This window comes from Anneissia japonica, unplaced genomic scaffold, assembly GCF_011630105.1.
Source record: "Anneissia japonica isolate Jap-2015-1 unplaced genomic scaffold, ASM1163010v1 scaffold4988_len2956909_cov206, whole genome shotgun sequence".
Taxonomy (NCBI): domain Eukaryota; kingdom Metazoa; phylum Echinodermata; class Crinoidea; order Comatulida; family Comatulidae; genus Anneissia; species Anneissia japonica.
Window position 1 is genome coordinate 394047 of NW_022696345.1, and position 20746 is coordinate 414792.

Here is a 20746-nt window from a genome sequence, read left to right on the forward strand (position 1 = left end):
CGATCAAGAATGACAAAACAAACTAAATATCCACTGGAAAAAAAAAATATATATATATATATATCAGTTGGTAGAGTATCCGAACGCTAATCGGAAGATCTTGGGTTCGAATCCCGATGGGGACATGCGTTTTTTCTCAATAAAGTATATTATTACTATTATTATTATTATCATTATATATATATATATATTTATTTATTCATTTATTATCAAAGAAAGGTAAATACAGTGTTGTTGGAATAAAGAACATAAATACATCGTGTAGCTCTCAACGAATGTTGTCCTATAAATAAATAAATTGTTTAATGAAATTCCTATGACGGGATCCGAACCTGCGACCTCTCGCTGTCAAGGCGAGCGTAATAACCATTTGACCACAGGGGCTTCATTGTTGAATAGATTTAATAACTTCAGATACACTCTATTACACAATAGGTAATGCTGGAAACAAATAATAGCATATAAATAAATCAAGATAACCGTTAACACTGTTAAATTATATACAAATTATCAAAGAAAGGAAAATCTAGTGATGGAATATGGGCGTAACGACCCTTTTTCCACCTTTCCGTCCCCACCCCATTTTTCAAATATTCAAAACTCTGTATCTCATTAACCGTTCATCAGTTTTTCGTCAAACAACTTTTTTTCAGTCTTAGAAAAATCAGTTCTACAACATGTCCAATTTTTTTCCCTCTGGAGCCTGACTTTAAATGGTTGGCGCATCCTATATTATGTCACATCTTATTTAGCTGGGCTTTGTAATGGAAATGCACAGAAAACAATGCTATGCCAGGGGCGTCTTGACCTACAGAAGCTAAACATGACCTCTTCCGTTTTAATATCTAACACTTTGTCAATCGTTTAGTGAATAATAGGTCCATGGTGAAACCAAGGAGGTATTAATTATCTTGTTAATTAATGGCTCAATAGTCTAATATTTAATCAAGGTAATGGCCGATATATCGCATAAAGAGATTAAAATTATTTGTATAATTCTGTAGATAAACAGCATTCCAACCTCAAATTATCATTTTTAATCTAGGCCTATATGATTGATAGCCCTAGGATTTTTCAAATGACTTATCGGCCTTTGCTCCGGATGTTAATACTTTAAAATAAATCAAACTAAACGACTAACAGTTTGTTGTCATTTGTTTAATGTTTAATGTTTTATTGACAGATATTTTGTCCCAAGATGTTAACCCAGAGGAACCAGATTCTTTCAGGAAAGCTAGAGATTTTTACAAATCATGTATGGATGAAGGTACGAACAAATTTGTGTACGAACACTGTGTACATCTTTCATTGTTGAGGGTGCTGCCATACGTTTCGAACGCGACCCAGTTCGGCCGAGATGTATTTAACACCCACAAAATCGGGAAAGTAAACAGGTTTTGTTTGTCTTATTATGAATACATACACTATGCTTACTTTACAAATAAAGGTTTATCTAATCAGTTACTATAGTGAGAATTTTAAGTTTGTTTAACTTAGAATTACGCTCGTTTCTATGTTTATGCCTGGCCAGGATCCATCGACGAAATTGACATTAAATAAAACAAGTTGTTTGCCTTTCCCACAATCTTTTTATTACTTTTAAAGTCAGTACACATATTTATTATAATTATCAGAATTAGGATATTTAGTGGTTCCTCAATTAATCGAATTTACTTAAAATATACAGTACAACAAAATGCATTCCATACATCGCGGCCGAACTTACTCGCAGCCGAAACGGTCCCACACCCTAAAATACAATGCCTCCATGGTGTTACATAGACCTATAATTAACTCTAACCGCTCGATTAAAAGGCAGTCATACCTGTAGAGTGCAACCTAGCCAGCTTGCGTCTTTTGAATTTCTTTTTCGTAGGCATGCCGAGCTTTCTCGCAACTGAGATGCAACTGAATAGCTACAGTAGCTCGACTTGTTTTCGTAAACCCTTTTGTGTTTGTGTTTTGATTCATGCTACTGTACTTAGTAACACGTATAGATGACCACATTTAGGCCCTGGGTTATGATCTGATCGTGATTGATCTATAGTAACTCAATATTAACTGACCGACGCAACGGCTTATGTACACGTTACGACTGATGTGACCATGACCTAAAAGGAAGCCACTACAATACGTTTCCATTAATTACAAACGTTTATGATGGAAATCTTTAATTGATGTTTTTGATTTATAAATTCTTCATTTTAACAGAGGTCAAGCTACACCTACGAATTACAAACAAAAAAGGCAAAAGCCTAGTTCTAGACAATACAAGAATAAAGTAAATAAATTTTAGAATAAAGATGAAAAAAATAAATAAATTCACAATACTCATGCATTGTTTTACCTAATTTTTCACAAGACATCATCGAGGAAAAGGACGCATCTCCGCTAATTGACCTTATGGAGTACCTTGGAGGATGGCCAGTTCTTGGCCCAAGTCCAGGCGGCATGTGGTCCAGTACCGGATATAAATTTGAGAAACTCTGGGCAAAGCTCTCGGGCGAATTCAATAATAATCACATCATCAGTACATACGTGGATAACGATGATAAAAATTCCTCAAGGTACATATTAAAGGTAAATGCACATGACATTTTTTGGTGGTTTCAGTTTCTGTAAAATATCTCATGGATTTTCACGCTGCTAAATATTGAAGTAATTTTCATTTTCGAAATAACTCAGTTGTTTCCAAACAGTATAAGAAACATGCTTGAAGGAATTATAGTGAACACTACAACTGCTTGGAATTGTGTATCAATCTGTTATATATCCCCAAAGCGGGGACACAAGGCGTCGTACGACGGTCGTACCTGTGGGCGCTACGCCGTCGGCTGATTGACGGTGGTAGACTGAACCAACTAAGCTTGGCTTCCATACAATCGCTACACGCTATCGCCGACAGCTTTCGTTAATGCTGATTGGTCGGTCGAATCAGGGAGCCTTCCCGATTGCGTCGGGGACTGCTACGCAGTACAACGACTCTGCACTGAAAACACTGTAGCGACTGTAGCGATTTTAAGGAAACAAGGCTTTACAAACGATAGATTGCACGCGATTTGTGGCGTTGCGTTCTCCATAGAATCACTTTGGCCGACGACCGTCGGTCGCGGTGAATGACCGGATTTAGGATTTAGATAACATGTCAAGAGTTTTACATCTTTACCGGAACAAATTTACACAAGCTTAACCTTTATCTTAACACATAATTCATGTTATATTTATTTGCATATTTATGAGATTACATGTAATCTTACATTGCTATCGCACATTGGCATTTAATGCTGTTTGATTTGATTTGATTTTATTCGGAAGTAATATACAATACAATAAAATAAATCTATAAGGAAAAACACTTCCATGGATAACCCCAAAACTCGAGAAATATTATACCAGCTTATATCCATTAGTGTACATTTAACTGGTTTAACCTACTAATGATGAAAACGGGAAAACATTAATCCGGTAAAATTTACACATTGAATTTTTTTTCCTAGACATCCTTCTTCCTCACTAACAAAACAATAATGACATTTCAATGCATTGTGCTAACGTTTAATTGAGAATATATATTGTTTGCACTAATTGTATTTTAGAAGTTAAGAAATTAACTATATTACAATTATGAAATGTAAAATGTAGTAAAATTCTATTTAAAAGTTGAAAAGGTCTTTAAAATTATATATTTTTATATCGATAAAATTAATTATGTTTACTATTTTACTGCAGATTGATCAACCAGAATTAGGTATGCCGAGCAGGGAGTATTATTTGTACAGTGAATATGCCGACGTATGTATTATGAAAAATGACGTAATATAATATTTTATCAATCACATGACAACTTAAACCACGTGAGGTTTTAAAATTCTAAAATTTGAATTCTTCGGTTAATATATATTGTAATTTAACATTTTATCGACATAATTTACAATTCGATAGTGTAGGCCTACACTATGGTGTTTGGCTTTACATTAATCATCTTTATAGCGTAACGTGTTACGTGTTAAAACAAACAAAAACGATAAAGCGTTGAATTCTTAACTTTTCAGCTAATTTTAATTTCCGTCGAAAAAAATAACGATACATTTTAATGCCTTATATCAGATAAAAGAAGCGTATTTAACATATATGACAACAGTAGCAACGATGTTAAATGGTGATTCACTGATGGTAAAACAAGATATGGCTGATCTGTTGGATTTTGAAACAAAGTTAGCCAATGTGAGTGAGTTCCTGTTATATTTTAAGAATAATGTTGCTGTCAGTTGTATATAATACTTGTCTTACTTTCGAGATTATATCAATCAATCGATCACATTTTATTTATTATGTGATTAATCATTGATATAAATTTAATCATGAATCTGCAAGTGGATTTTGTAGGTCATTTTCACATAATGATAATGAGAATATTCAAATATTTAATTTATATCTTCTTGGGCCTTGTAGTTAACGACTCCTGAAGAGGAACTTAGAGACAATGAAGCTTTGTACAACCTGATGACGTTAGAAGAGTTGTCCGCATATGTACCATTGGTAAGAGTCACGTGATAATCATATATATTGTAGGTATATATCTTGTTACAAGACGGGTATTATTTTTTCTGTATATCATCTATTACTATGATACTTACTCTCCATGATGTAAGTAATATTACAGCGTACCGCAAATTTTAGGACAAAGTCCTATAAACACTTCAGATATTTACCCTATCCCACCCATACTCACTGCCGACCAGTCGGATGGATGCCTTATTCCAAAGATGTAAAATTATTATTATTACCATATACAATACACAAAAGAATTTCGCAAATTGAAGATGGGAAACATTAATACTGTACGAGAATTAAGCAGGAGAGCAGACTCAGATAAGTAATATAAGTAATAGTACTGTAGTATTAATTTTATGGTTTTTGTTTCTGTAGATAGACTGGCGATACTTCTTTGATACTATTACACCTGAAAAGGTCAAACCAATTCTGGATTCTGAGCCAATCATCAACCGTAATCCCAGATTTATTCGTGAAGTTTCGCAATTAGCCGTGGTTGACACGCCACCAAGGTTGGTTAAAAGTTACTAGCCGTATGAGGTCGCTATTTACTAAGGACAAAGTTCCTATTACATTATTATAACAAAATAGGTGTTATTATTACATATGTTAGATTTATATAGCACTTAACACCAACAATTCATCTAGCGCTTCACACCCCCGGTCATTTGATTAAACGCCTATGGAACCCAAACTCAAGCTCCCCGAGGAAGTATTCCATAAAGTTGCAGCAGCACATCAGCAGCTACAAACCACTTCTAGTTCATTATCAAACAATAGTGAAGTATACTTTTGATGTGGGTATTGGTTCAGGAGTACTATTGCAGAAAATATATAGAACTACTTATTTCAAAATCTGTTAATTTACATTTTGCTGTAACAGCAGCTAAGGGAATATTAAACTAGCTACTAAAGAGGCCTTCACAGAAATCTAAATTGATCGAACATTTCGGCCCTGGCTGGATACATTAAGCCCACCTACGCAATTTCAAAACGTCACTGTCTAGCTTAAAATATATAAATATTGTTAGTTCTTACTACTAAACCTCGTCCTTTTAAAACAAGTACCGGTACATCATTATTAAAATGCACATTGTGAATAGAATTGGATGACATGTAGTAAATTATGTCTCTATTGCACAATACATTGAACGCATTCTGAAGCAATGGTTGTGATGACAATAATACTATTATGAAGATGACGATGAATATCATTTAAACGATGGCGTTAACATTGATGATAATTACTATTATTAATATTGTTTATTTGTTGAAAATATGTTAATAAAGACTATGATGATATACATTCGCACCTTATGTTTTTCATTGTTTACTAAGGGTCATTGTCAACTATTTTCTATGGAGACTAACCATGAATCGTATACAAAATATGGGTGAGCGATTTCGTCACGTCAGACAGCAGTATTACAAGGTGAATTATTATATTATATTTTGACAAATTATTACATGAATTCCACATAGGCCTATTTGATATTACCCTATGCACGTGATTCGATAATAGGCCTAATGCAAATTGTTGAATAGTATTCTATGCAAATGAACCAATATTATCGATCCAGTTCTAATTATTCAAAAGTATTTAATGCAAATTAATCAATTTTATCATATGCCAATTAGTTCTTCAAATGTTAATTATCCAATGTATCCGTTAAAGTTTAGTCAATTTTATCTGATACCAATTATTGAATATAAGTCAATGCCAATTTAAGACCAGTCACGGTGGGATGTTAGCTCATACCATCTGAAGTTATTAGTCAACGCTCCCCACTCCTCTAAAGATAAATCCTAGTCAGCTCCTGCATATAACCCAAGTTATCATGTCTCTCTAGGCGCCGGCACCCACAGCAGTTAACGCAAACGGATGCTGAGAAAAATTATGCTTTTATCAATGTTTCATAGGCATACGATATACTATGAAGTAATGACTAAGAAAGATTTGTGTATTAGGCACTTTACGCAAGAGGACGGGGAGCCATCGAGAACGGCAATTCGGATTGAGCGCCCTATTCTTTACTGTGGTCTTCACGCTCTGATGAGCACAAAACCACCGTCCACCCGTCTTACCGTCCTGTTGCGTAATGCGCCTATTAATACATTCGTCTAAAACCCGAAATGCACTGACCTAGTGGCGCTCTTCTCTTATAACAGGTACTTTATGGTGCAAGTTCGGAGTCATCTCGGTTCAGATCATGTACTGACTATGTCAACAGTATTTTGAATTTCGCTGTTGGTCGAATGTACATCGATAAAACGTTCACAGGTGATAGCAAGGAAAATGTACGCAACTATTTAATAATTTGATTTTTTTTCCCCTATTAGAATTCCACCTTAAATCTGAGCCAAAGGGTTTCTTCGCCCAAGCACTTGTCGTTTGGAATCTACACCAATTCAAGTCTATCCTTAAAACTCACATGTTCCAATAGCGCTTTCAGTGGCGGATCCAGAGATGTCCGGAAGAGTGGAGGGGGGGCCCAAAAGTGGAGCCGATCGAGATAACATTGCCCTAGTAATAGGGGTCCGGAGCATGCCTCCACAAAAATTTGGTGATCTAGACGCCCGAAAATAACCTATAAGGCGTTTTGGGCGATTAATTTTATTCTTTTTCTTTCTTCTTTTCCACACCTAAGCAGATAGTTTGTTTAAATGTGTCGTCCTGGTTTGAAAATTTTGTTATCTACTCCAGTGGGTTTAATATAGGGCCTAGTTTATCTCGCCAGTTTTGATAAAACAAAATTTAAAAATTGAGAATATATTCTCTAGTTTTGTTTTAAGTTAAGGGGCTACTCGTCACCTGGTGACCGGTTTTACAAAATTCTAAACACAATGATACATCAAAAGAATTTTTTTTTTAATCCAATGTTACTTTTTGTAGAATGGAGAAATAGAAAAATAAGTTACACAATGAAGTATAATGAATGCTCAACTAAATGAATAATAACGAGTCGAATGACTGAGCGGTTAAGGCAGATTACGCCGCAACCTTCAGCCATAATATCGGCGCTGGCACGAGTGGCACGCTCGCCTATGGTAAGGTGGAATAAGTCTTCTCGGATAAGGACTACACACCGTAGGCTCAGTGTACACAATTGGCTCATGTGCACTTCAAAGAACCAAGTACATCAGTAGGGGGCCACGCCGGTGTACTGGTTTTTACAGGCCCTGTTACCCTGCGGTTATGGAACATTAGGTCCTTTGCAGGATGTACCTACGTATAACGTAATAACTCATTTTCTTCGAGAAAACAATTGTTTAGTTGTTACGTAGTTGTTACGTTATCTCATATAACTTTTTTTACAACAGACAGTGGAGATGATCGACTATTTGCGAGAAGCTTTTATTGAAATGCTGAAATATAACGACTGGATGGACGAAGATGCAAAAATTGTTGCAGCAGAGAAGGTTAGATGTAGATCAATAGGCCTAATTATAATAAAACAAACGTTAGAAATTTCAGTTTCTATAAGATAAGGTTAACTAATATTGACTATATTAATAGAAAATCAAAATAATGTATATATAATTTTATTATTTAGGCCAATACGGTATTTGTTTAATACAAAAAAAAATTGTATACATAGGCTAAATAGGCTGTAAAAAACATTGTTTGTTGCAGTGCAATGCAATGTATGACCAAGTGGGATACCCTGATTGGATCAAGGACGATAACACTTTGGACAAAGAATATGCTAGTGTAAGTACCTATCAAGGCATGTTGCATGCAATTTGGCCTCTTGGTTACGATAACAATTGGTAAATCATTAGTATGTAACCGTTTTGAGGTAGGGTATTAAATAGAACTGACTGATCGTTTTACTCAACGAGTACCATCTAAACGAATATAATACGTTTTACTTTTGATATAGTATGTGTATTATTATTATTATTATTATTGTTGTTATTATTATTATTATATCGTTTAATATCTTGTTCATTTTGGAACGAGATTTAAACGTCTAAAAGCTTGGTACTATAAATACTCGACATAATGAGTCATGTCTGTATACGGTACAACATTATTTAGCTACAGTATATTGTTTTTTTAATGTTTTTGTTAAAACAATCTAATAAATATTCTTCTATAAAGAACTTCGCTAGCAAAGCAGTACAATTTATTTTAATAAGAATCAGTAAAAAAGTTTTGCCGATTTCAGGCTCAAAATGTTCTTATTCTGTTCTTATTTTTACACACTTTTCAAACATAGAAAATTATTATTGTACAGCAGTATCTATTACTGTACTGTATTTTAGAGTGTATAACATACATAGTCACGCCTACTGCAAATAAGGTATGGATAAGATATGTAGGATTTTCTGAGGTTTTTTTAAATATAAAAACCTTATTTGACATTTTACCTCAGCTTCAATTTGTTCTTATTTTGTTTTTAATTTTTTAGCAATTTTAGCCTTAGTGTTCTTATAAGTGTTCTTATAAAAAGAAAGTGTATTTAATAAGCAACTAATGTAATGAGAGCTCTTTCCTATGAAGGATCGAAAGTATTGTGACACGTTGAATTCTTTTTTTAGATTGATTTAGGCGACTCCGACTACTTTGGAAACGTGCTTGCATACTTGAACTGGACGGCTCAAATGAATTTTGGGTACTTGCGTGAAAAAGTCGACAAAACAGAGTAAGTGAAACCCGCATAAAGCTACATTTACACTAGACACGGTTACGACACGACAACGACATATCATCCTGTAGTTTGTATTCTTCAACACTGCGCGCACATCAGCTGTATGGTGACGTTTTTAAATTTAAATTTTGTTCTCATTGTGTTTTTATTTCTTTTATTCGTTGCATATAAGTATTAAAGTAAATACGTATGTATTAAACCATTTTTAAATAATTTTTGTTTTGTAAAAGGTGGAGTATAGGCCCCGCCTTGGTGAACGCGTTCTACAGTTCGAGTAAAAACACAATTGGTAAGTAATGACATGCTATCGTCATAAAATAAAGCAGGGGTTCTCAAATATATCGCAATAGGGACAAAAATTGTTCCTTGAATAATTTTGAAGGACCAGGGCAAGACGTGTGCTAGCGTGTAGCACCACCTGAGCGCCGCAGATACGAGTCGAGGGAGGGTTTAGGAGGTGGGGGGGTCCCCTTCCCGAATTAGACATTTTTTCGAAAATAGCCGCTAGGCGCTTATAGAGATAGAGGGCATCTTGAAATAAGAATGTTACCCTTGTGTTTGGTACTGCAAAAGCCAAAATGTTATAGGCCTATCACACAATGGGTCATCGGTAATACAGTATTCTTTCTTAGTTCTTCCGATTTGATTGATTAAATCGCTACAATTTGTGGGGCAATATATAGGCCTAATCGGCAAAACAGAATGCAAAATTATTAATGTTAGAATTCTAGGCCCAAGCCTAACGGAAAATATTAATAAGCATAACAGGCACTCGCGGACCGGAGATGACCCGCGGGCCGCCCGTTGAGAACCCTGATATAAAGAAACTTCAATGTAGCTAAGTGGTTGCCTTGCAATCAGGTTCGTGAGCTAAAATTTTGTTCAAACACCATTACTTTTCTCATGACTAAAACAACTCCAATTCTAACCTTGGTAAGTTTTATTTTTTCAGTAGGCCTTTTAAAATTCGATCCTGTAATTAGCATGTAAGAAAAACATATATTTATTCACTATTAATTAATAATTAAGCTTTATAATTTAGGTTGTATTATTGTTAAAATAGTGTTTTAAATATTAATTTATTTTATTTTGTTTATTGATATTTTCCATACGTAGTCAAATTGGTCTCGGATTGCCTATAAGGAAACTTATCACTTTCGAAGTTATCCCTATTCACTATAAAATATTACACACGTATTTTGATTGGTTGGCATTAATGACATTTTAGTTTAATCAAACATTAGTTTAATAGGTAAAATTCTATTTAACTTTATATTCTCATTGTCAATAAATTCGTCATAACATTTTGTTATATTTAATTTTGTTCTCTGTAAATGATTTCCTCTCATTAATTGGTTGGGTATAAACTAAACTAAACCAATTAGTTTGCACTTTTTTTTTGCAGTTTTTCCAGCCGGGATTCTCCAACCACCATTTTACAACAACAAGTCACCATGGTATTTTTATCTGTATTTTATGTGTAGTAAGAGCGCATGGTATGCCTGTGTGTTGTGTGTGGGGGTCTGGGGGTTGTTTACTATTCTTACTGTAGTAGCCTAATTAGAATGTAGGTGTGTCTCATGGATACTGGTGAATAAGATGCACGGAATGTGTTTTCATGAAATAGCGACTAATTTGACAAATGACGTGTTCTTATCTTGATTGACACAGATATGTTTTTATTGCAAGGTATCTGAATTATGGTGGAATTGGTGCCGTAATTGGTCATGAAATTACTCATGGTTTTGATGACAGAGGTAAGGCGGGGAATTGTTATTTTGTAACCGTCTTCTCGTTCGTTGATCTGTTATCACACACACACACCCACATACACACACATCTTATAAAATAGGATTTAGAAGGACATAGAATAAGTGAAAAATCACATATCACATGTGCGCAAGGAAACTAAAATAATCTAACATTACAAGTAGTCTCTTATACACATCTAGATGTGTATAAGAGACAGGGCACATCATGACTATATATGGTCATGATAACATATCATCATAACCATATATAGGCACATCATGACTATATATGGTCATGATGACATATCATCATAACCATATATAGGCACATCATGACTATATATGGCCATGATAACATATCATCATAACCATATATAGGCACATCATGACTATATATGGTCATGATAACATATCATCATAACCATATATAGGCACATCATGACTATATATGGTCATGATGACATATCATCATAACCATATATAGGCACACCATGCCTATATATGGTCATGATGACATATCATCATAACCATATATAGGCACACCATGCCTATATATGGTCATGATGACATATCATCATAACCATATATAGGCACACCATGCCTATATATGGTCATGATGACATATCATCATAACCATATATAGGCACACCATGCCTATATATGGTCATGATGACATATCATCATAACCATATATAGGCACACCATGCCTATATATGGTCATGATGACATATCATCATAACCATATATAGGCACACCATGCCTATATATGGTCATGATGACATATCATCATAACCATATATAGGCACACCATGCCTATATATGGTCATGATGACATATCATCATAACCATATATAGGCACATCATGACTATATATGGTCATGATAACATATCATCATAACCATATATAGGCACACCATGACTATGATAACATATCATAACCATATATAGGCACATCATGACTATATATGGTCATGATGACATATCATCATAACCATATATAGGCACAGTATGACTATATATGGGCATCATAGTGTGGACAGAGCTTAATATTACATATTCTCAAATGTAGGTCGTCAGTACGATAAAGACGGGAACCTGGTGCAGTGGTGGAGCGACGAATCAATCGAAAAATTCACTGAACGGGCTCAGTGTATAATTGATCAGTATGATAGTTACGTCATGCCAGAAAATGATATGAATGTAGGTAAAAGCTCAATTTACTGATTATATCTATTATTATTAGTTATTAATAATACTGCTATTATTGTTATTATTATTACTATTATTATTATTATTATTATTATTATTATTATTATTATTATTATTATTATTATTCTGCTAATATTCATTGTCATCATCATCATTAATATCAACAAATTATTATTATCATTTATTATTATTAGTTATTAATAATATTGCTATTATTACTATAATTATTATTATTATTATTATTATTCTGCTAATATTTACTGTCATCATCATCTTTAATATCAACAAATTATTATTATCATTACTCGCTCTCTCATATTTCCTAATCGCTATTAAATGTTTAGCAATAAAGAAAAAAAAATCTTGTTAACACAATTGCTGATAAACGTTTTCTTTTGTGTTTTATTTTTAGTTAAATGGTATACAGACCCAAGGTGAGAATATTGCCGACAACGGTGGACTAGCGGAAGCATATAGAGTAAGGCGAATTTTATTACTCCATGCCACGAGTGGTGCTCTTACCACTATTAGTACTATCACTCTCAGTGCATCGTTATAGTACGCAGGTACCATTACATTACAGCGAAAATTAATGAATAATATTGTTGTATTATTCTATTTAGAGTGAATTTCACTATTTAAAAAAAATTATAGTGGAATACCACTCAAGAAACAATGAAATTAAAGTGAGCTCTGTATGCACTCTTTAAGAGTGAAATTCACTCTTCTTGGATGTAGAGAGCACATGGAATAGGTACAAAAACACGTTATTGAACATCTTAGTATGGATCATTATGTGGGTGGTATTTGCAGGCTTACAGGTCATTTATTGAAAGTCGTGGAAGAGAAGAACCGCTACTCCCTGGTCTCAACTACACACAAGATCAACTCTTCTTCATTAACTATGCACAAGTAAGTCCATTTGTTCGCATATTCCGATTCTCTAATACTTCTAAACTTTCATTCTCATCAACCATCCAAGATAAAATTACTGGCACACTAGAGTAATCCGAAAGGTTCACTGATTAATCTCAGATAAGATTGTATAATACATACTCCAAGTATCAAAATGCACGCCATCGTGTCGGGATTCAATATTTCGACATTAATTATGTCATCATCATCAATTCCTGATCTAGAGTAATTTTATCTAGAGTAATCCCGTTATGCTTTAAAAACATTCACATTATATGAAACTACATTAGCCCAAACTTTTTATTTCATTTTACTTGTGAGCAAAAGAAATCTCTGATGTTTTGTAGATCCCAAGCCCCGGGATGGTAAAAGTATCTAAAACCACCAAACTGCAGTAATATATTACTGTAGTGTACATCTTTTTAAATTTCGTGTACTAGGTATGGTGCAGTGCTTTCCGTCCAGAGGGCGCCACTAGTCAGATTCTATCAGGAGTACACAGTCCAGGACGATACAGGTAAAAAAACGTGTTTTAATACAACCGTTTGATAGAGCTGACTGATTTAAATAAATGAAATGAAATAATTTCACTATCTTTGCATTATAAATACTGATGGTACTAAACATTATTAACAGGTTCATCATCTGAACAAATAATGCTAAAAGGGGCTATGTAAATTATGTTTTGTGCGTAAAACTGTACAGTATTTATCACATTATGCTAGGATTAGGTACGGCAATGGGGTTAAGCTTTGTACCTAGTGGACTGTCATTGGTTCCACTCGAAATTTTTATTAGTTTCTCTCTTGTAGGTGTGTCTTTATTATGGTATTGATTGCCATATATTTTCCAATAGTGCTAACTAAAACTGACTTCTTTTTGTAGAGCGATTGGAGCAACCCACAACAGTGACGATTTCGCCAGAGTATTTAGTTGTCCAAAGGCGAATCCACCACAAACGAAGTGTAAAGTGTGGTAAACAAACAAAATGACGAATTTCGAATTACAATTGCTCAATCAATCATCTCTGACAAGAAATAATTCACCTCGAAGCTCTTTTGAACCTCAATTTGAATAATCTCTATCAGATATTGATAACAATTCTGTGTGAAAATTCCAAAAACATTTTGTAATTTGTACATAGAAAAGTGTAATTTTACAAAACAGTGATACATAGATTAGATAGGTAGGCCTACCGTGATTTCATAAAATGAGTGTTTGGCGCGTCATATTCTTAGTAACTCTTGTCATCTCAATTGACAATATATATATAGTATATAAACATAATAGTGTAGATAAGAAAGTCATTCATCGTTTTGAAGATAGCCTTTTAGTATCAGACTAATGACTTTTGTATGAGCGGCCACCTGGGTCGCTTTTAGTGTAAAATCTGTGTAATACTGCAGTTTCTACCCATCTACATTTACCTTGTAATGAAGTTACAGGTTTGTGTAGTTAAAAAAAATAATTTGATGTTTGAAAACAAAGAGTAATGTCCACCTTAAACAGATGTTTTAAAATATATTTTAATAGATATGACATAACAAATTTTGGCTGTCCACTTCATATCATTCAATATTTAAAAATATACAGCAATAAATTATGTAAATTTTTAAACGGTAAACTTTCACTATTTCGATGTTGAGACAAATGTTAATAATACAAACTAAAGTTTGAAAATAAATTGTAAAATATTCCGTAACTTGAACTACATAGGCCTATTGTAAATAGTTTGTGTTAGCAACAATGCATAGGGGCCTATACTTTAATAACCAGCATTTGATATTTTGCATTAAAATAAGTTACAAAATTTTAATTTGAAAATCATTTATTATGAATTAATGTAAAAATCTCATATAAATTGATTCAGGTTTAAAATATTTTAATAACTTTCTAGTTACAGTACTGTATTTACAATGGTACTTTAATCAGTTTTAAGTAATATTTCGTAAATATGAGTAAACGTTACCGTAATAAATGACCTGACTATTCTGTACTAACCACAATGAATAATTTATTTTATGTTTGGAAATAGAAGATTGTAATTAAAATTATTGTAATTGTCCACACTTAATATTTTGTATCAGCATGTTAAAGTATTTAACCATCAAAAGAAAGAAATCACAAAGACTACTAAAGTTTGAGAATTTTAATTTTGAAAACCATTTATTATGTATGTACACATCTACAGCTTAAATATAACAGAGTCGAGTATGGTTTCCGAACCAAAATATGATATATATTTTGAAATAAGATCTAGCTACAGTATTTACTATGTACATTAACCAATTTCAAGCACCTAATCATCAATTACTTTCCTTCATTATATTTCTTTTAAAAATAGCAGCATAGTTTGAGGTATACTGTATCAAATGCTTGAGTCATTATATAGATTCTGGTGTGATGATGAGAACTCAATAAATGAAGGGAATCTCTATGTAAGTTAAATTGTTGATAGTTATGATTTTAAGACAGTGGCGATGATAATGTCATTATTGTGGTGTTGACGTCGTCGTAATGGGGATTACGTCAATATTATGATGATACCATCATTATAATGACGATAGTGATATATGGTGAAAGTCATTATCATTGTCATATTCTAATGGTGATAATTATTCTGGTGTTGACGATCATAATAACGATGACGGCTACGGTAATGATGATGATGTGAAGGCGATGATCAAGACAAATATTGCGACGACGATGATGACTACGATGACAACGACGATGGTGAAGATGATGACGATGATGATGATGGGAATATTGATGATGATGATGCTGGTGGTGGTTGTGTTGATAATGATGATGACGATTATGACGATGATGGTTGTAGTAGTGGTAAAGACGACACGACTACACCGGAGATAAAAATTATGATATTATGTTGATAATGATGAATATAAAGATGGCAATAGTGATGTCGATCATATTGAATAAAGTACACCGATGACAAGTACATAGAAGAATGAAAGAGGAGGAAGAAAAGAAAAAGAAGAATAAAAAAGGAGATAATTTAGTCAATATTTATTATGATACACAATATAAGGATGTTATTGAAATTTTAACTGAAACAGTTAACATTTTGATAATAATTCGATGAGGTCAGGAGATTTAATAGGAACACTTCAGGTAGGACAAAAATATCATACCTATATTGCTATTAGAAGTAATTGATCGGGCTGCTGGTTTTGTTTTTAGCTACACAATTTACTATAACACACCATCTTTTGGATGGAATGTATAGCCGTTGGTTCGGAGAACATCATTTAATAGAGAGTAGGTGATTTCTATGGAAGTAAGTAGTACTATCGACACTCTGCCTGCAAAACACGGAGATCTCCGTGTTTCAGGGGGTTTTTTTACGGAATCCGATAGATGGGGTAATTACCGACATGTACTAACAATTTGAACAATATTCAGTCTGAGCCGTAAGTATTTCACTATTTGTTTGATTACATTGAGCCTAGCAGTATTAAATTCCGTAAATCTCCAAAAGTGAGGCATTTTCATTTTACTGTTACGGGTCACAGATTGTGATTAGAATAAAGTGTTTGTTACTATTGTAAAGCTAAGATGTTTGTAGTTCTTGTAGTATTCATTACATGTCAATCTTAGCACATGCGCACTCTTAACGAGCTTCGGAAAAGTGTTAATACGCTAAAATGCCTGGCGGTGGCTGATACTTTTTTTTCAAACCCCTGGCGGTCAGAGGTGCCGAGATTTGAGCGGGTGGCTAAAGAGGTAAATGCTCTCCCAGTGTATACAGTGGCTTGTGTGCACTATAAAGAACCCAGTACACCTTTCAAGACGAGTACGGGGATACCCTGGTGTACCGGAACAGACAGCCCCTGTGGTGGGCGACGAGAGTTGCTGGTACCGGTTTACCGGGTAGCACAGGCACGGAGGAACCCATAGAGGGGCGAAGAAAATCATTGATCGAGTTCCTAGTCCACATATCAAGCGCCCTGAGCATCTTACATAATAGATGGATATGTGCGCATTATTATTTTTTATTATTATTATTATTATTATTATTATTATTATTATTATTATTATTATTAAACTAATTAAAAGGGTCGCTTTCGTTGAAAAATACACTTTCATAAAGGACTTAGGTTACCGTACGCTTGAGCGTTTGTACCACTAACTTTGTTGAGTACCAAGAATATAACAGCAAACTAATTCACAATATTAAATAGATTGGTGATTGTTAAGAATACATTAAGCTTTAAAGCGATTTGTTCATAAGCTCTTGAGTACCGTGTATCCTAAATGACCGGAAGCGCGTACTGGTATATAATTATTTAAATTAGGTCACGCACTGAATAGCTTACCACAGTGTATAGTTCAATCTCTGAGGAGCCAACTAAAGTTAGCTACAATAATAAAATTCATAAAAGAGTATAAAAAGTGAAAATGTTTCGTTTTGTGCGTAAATGAACTTTACGTCCCCTAATACGCAGCTATTGGAGGACCACCATCTGATGACCTTAATGCAAGAGTGTGCACCCACCACGGTTTTGTTTTGTTTATTTGTTGTAAAGTTGCAATGGGTGCACGTTAATTTCAGTAGTACGAATTTACAGCGTGCACACTTCGGTCAGAATTCTCTTTCCTTTCTATTCTCTTTCTCTTTGCTTTTATTTTCCAATCAACAGTGTAAAAAACCTTCTTTCTTACATTTGCAAGATATTTTCGACAACGTCAGCCGCCCCTGTATTATGGTTAAGTCATTGCATTTGTAACAAATAATAATCCTATTGTTTGATATAGCTAAAAAGTACAATAATAAACTTTTTATATAATAATGTTATATTATTATTCATAACAATATAAAGAATTCTATCTAATATTCATAATACAATTACTACAGCAGAGTAATCAATTTATGTAGTAAACTATGAAAATAAATGTTAATTTTATCTTGAAACCGTCACGTAGGTGGACTAAAAACCATAATATAAATATAGCACTAAAATCAGTTTTTACATAATTTTAACATCAGAATCTCTTTTTTTATGTATGCAATCATTCTATTAACATTATATAATTGAAAATATGATTTTCTTTATCAGAGAGCCGCACTCATTATTACAATGAAAACACAATCTATATATTACAATTTACTGAAGTACCGTACATAATATAAATAAGAAATTTTTTAATAGTTGTTTATAACTAAGAAATACAAATATCTGACCAAATCTTGCAAGTATTCAGTTTATTAAACATGTTACTATTATTTTCCCCCTGAATACTGTATAATTATATTTTCGATATTATTAAATTATGGAAACATTAGGTTTTATCATGCTTTCAAAAACAGAAAATCTTAAATACAAGATAAAATATTAAATTTAGAAAAGTAATTCAATTTAGTTTTATCTTGCAATGTTATTGTTACGCATCAAAATCGAAATAAATGAAATGAAGCGGGAATAACATCGCGTTTCCTGTTACCGTGGCAAAAACGACGTAAAAAAATTGCCGTTTTCCAAAAATATCACCCTCTATGTTCAAGAAAATTATCGCAAAATGTAAATGTTGATCCGCGTTTCGTTACCTGCAGGAAATTCCGATACAGAGTGACACAAAATTCAAAATCCAGTTTGTAGAGGTTAGATTTTTTATATTTCGACTGTTGGACCAGCACTGTCTTTGAGTTTGCTTGTGAAATCTGTTTTTGATGCCTATCACTTGCATTTGTGAATTTCTATGGTTTTCTTGCATTGTTTGCACTCTACGTAGCAGCACCAATGAAACTTACAACTACAACGTTCTGTGATAGTTTCTTGGTACGTGTCAAACCCACGTCCACAACACATCAGATCGCATCCATCCATTGCTTTTGAGGTTTTATTGCATTCTCTGAAAAATTAAATAAAAAATGATAATATTATAACATAACGAATAGTATAATATAACTGACGTGGAGTTTGGCTTGGTTCTGAATTCAATAAGAATCATACAATTTTATCACGACTACAACAGGATCACTGCCTAAACCTATAACATTAATTTTAAAAAGCTAAGATAAGCGTTGCATGACAGCAATATGCTTGATTCGGAATAGATTCTCCAATATAAATAATAAATAAATGAAAACGATGATAATAATAATTATTGTTCTTCCTAAAATTAAAGCCCAGTTTTGGGGCCGGGGCTTCCATAGACTTTAGCAGTTTTATTCTCTAATTAGAATAATAAAGATAAAAGACATTTGTTAATTTAGGACCACAGTAAATTGGTCTGTAATTGGAGGGGTCTTTAATTAGAGGGGGACCTGTATTATGGTAGGCCCGTGTGCACTTGGACACACACTACTCAGCAATTATCATGAAAAATCTATCTTAGACTATTACCCACCTTCCTTTTGTACCAAGTGAGCCGGTGGCACGGTCAGGGTTACAAAAGTCCGGCGACGGTACAAGGTATATCAAGTCGGTCGAAGTGAACGGCTTGAAGTTCTCGTCTGCTGGAAGAAGGTACTTCCGTTTACCGCTGCTTTTTACTTCAACAACCTCTGTTGCACCGTCGAATTTCTCCTTTAATTTCTCGCCGACGGAGCGAAACGTGGGCATGGCTCTCCAGCACGTCTTCATCTCGCATGAGCCCGATACTCCGTGGCACTTGCACTCCGTCCTCATATTATTTTCTATCAACTGGAAAAAAAAATATTCATAAGTTTAGTTAAAGCAACGAAGGCACATGACTATAAATTACGCGTATCGGTTGCCTATAGAGGGCGCTGAACTCCAATAGTTTATTGCAAATTTTTTTTTTTTTTTGTATATTTAGTGACAATATAAAAAACGAGATTATTTATCAATTGTTAACACAAACGCAAAAATGAAACATTCATCCTTCCGATATGTGTTGGAATACAAAAATCCTGAGACATCCGCCTTGTGGTTGGCTTATTTATATCTGACCTTGATACACTAAATTTCGCGAGCATGTCGACACATTTCATGACAAACACGACTAAACAACCATGTGGTCGTGGTTTGATTCATGATATTCGGAGGCAATTTAGTAATAATAAATTAAGATGATGATCCTAAGGTTCATTGATCGGCGGATGAATCCTCGACTCGATCTTACTTCATGTGTACCCTTTAGTTGATCGAGTATCAAGACATATCCATAACATTTACTATTACTAGTGTAATGTGTAAATTGTTGAATCCTCTCGTAGTTTTTCTGATTACATTGAAAGACTGAGCATGCGTTTCCCGTTAAAATCTTTACTTTGTAAATATGATTTGATTACATTATATTTTGGGCATTTGTCTGTAGTTATTACGATCTACTACTACTACAATCACTGCTTATAACAGCTTATAACAGCTTCCAGACACTTATATCTTGCTACTCAATTACCAACAGCCAAGTGTCCCGAAAAATAAATGTTCCAATATGGATCATTCTCACGTAAAAGCCCGCCCCCAAGCGATATGAGCTGGATTTTCTTAATAGGGAGGTGATAGATGTTTCTTGAGAGTATATTAACATACACTTATACATTAATCAGTGCTGACACTGATTTTAACGTATAACAAGAATGATAAACTCCGTTTATACGACTATGATTTATACTTATTTACTTTATAACGATATCACGCCTGCATGACATTATACCATTGTCCGTTATAATCT

At 33.8% G+C, this 20746-nt stretch overlaps 2 protein-coding genes across 7 annotated transcripts in view; one reads left to right on the top strand and one right to left on the bottom strand.

Annotated features, from left to right (window-relative positions):
- The window catches only part of LOC117101786 (membrane metallo-endopeptidase-like 1), a 30812-nt gene extending 15280 nt beyond the window's left edge, over positions 1 to 15532 (top strand). For all 6 annotated transcript variants that reach the window (XM_033241854.1, XM_033241855.1, XM_033241858.1 and 3 more), the window contains 19 exons: positions 1184 to 1267; positions 2363 to 2580; positions 3730 to 3792; positions 4108 to 4224; positions 4453 to 4539; positions 4930 to 5066; positions 5893 to 5986; positions 6724 to 6852; positions 7876 to 7974; positions 8189 to 8266; positions 9100 to 9203; positions 9440 to 9498; positions 10615 to 10666; positions 10899 to 10966; positions 12030 to 12160; positions 12582 to 12647; positions 12983 to 13081; positions 13525 to 13601; positions 13970 to 15532. In XM_033241854.1, the coding sequence (XP_033097745.1) occupies positions 1184 to 1267; positions 2363 to 2580; positions 3730 to 3792; positions 4108 to 4224; positions 4453 to 4539; positions 4930 to 5066; positions 5893 to 5986; positions 6724 to 6852; positions 7876 to 7974; positions 8189 to 8266; positions 9100 to 9203; positions 9440 to 9498; positions 10615 to 10666; positions 10899 to 10966; positions 12030 to 12160; positions 12582 to 12647; positions 12983 to 13081; positions 13525 to 13601; positions 13970 to 14063 (1856 nt within the window). In that variant the 3' untranslated portion in view covers positions 14064 to 15532. The remainder of the gene's footprint in view (positions 1 to 1183; positions 1268 to 2362; positions 2581 to 3729; positions 3793 to 4107; positions 4225 to 4452; positions 4540 to 4929; positions 5067 to 5892; positions 5987 to 6723; positions 6853 to 7875; positions 7975 to 8188; positions 8267 to 9099; positions 9204 to 9439; positions 9499 to 10614; positions 10667 to 10898; positions 10967 to 12029; positions 12161 to 12581; positions 12648 to 12982; positions 13082 to 13524; positions 13602 to 13969) is intronic.
- A 1554-nt stretch (positions 15533 to 17086) lies between these two features.
- Positions 17087 to 20746, bottom strand: part of LOC117101787 (protein Wnt-4-like) — a 44901-nt gene continuing 41241 nt past the window's right edge. The window contains exons 5-6 of the mRNA XM_033241860.1: positions 19454 to 19749; positions 17087 to 18955 (exon numbers count right to left, since the gene is read on the bottom strand). Of these exons, the coding sequence (XP_033097751.1) occupies positions 18781 to 18955; positions 19454 to 19749 (471 nt within the window). The 3' untranslated portion in view covers positions 17087 to 18780. The remainder of the gene's footprint in view (positions 18956 to 19453; positions 19750 to 20746) is intronic.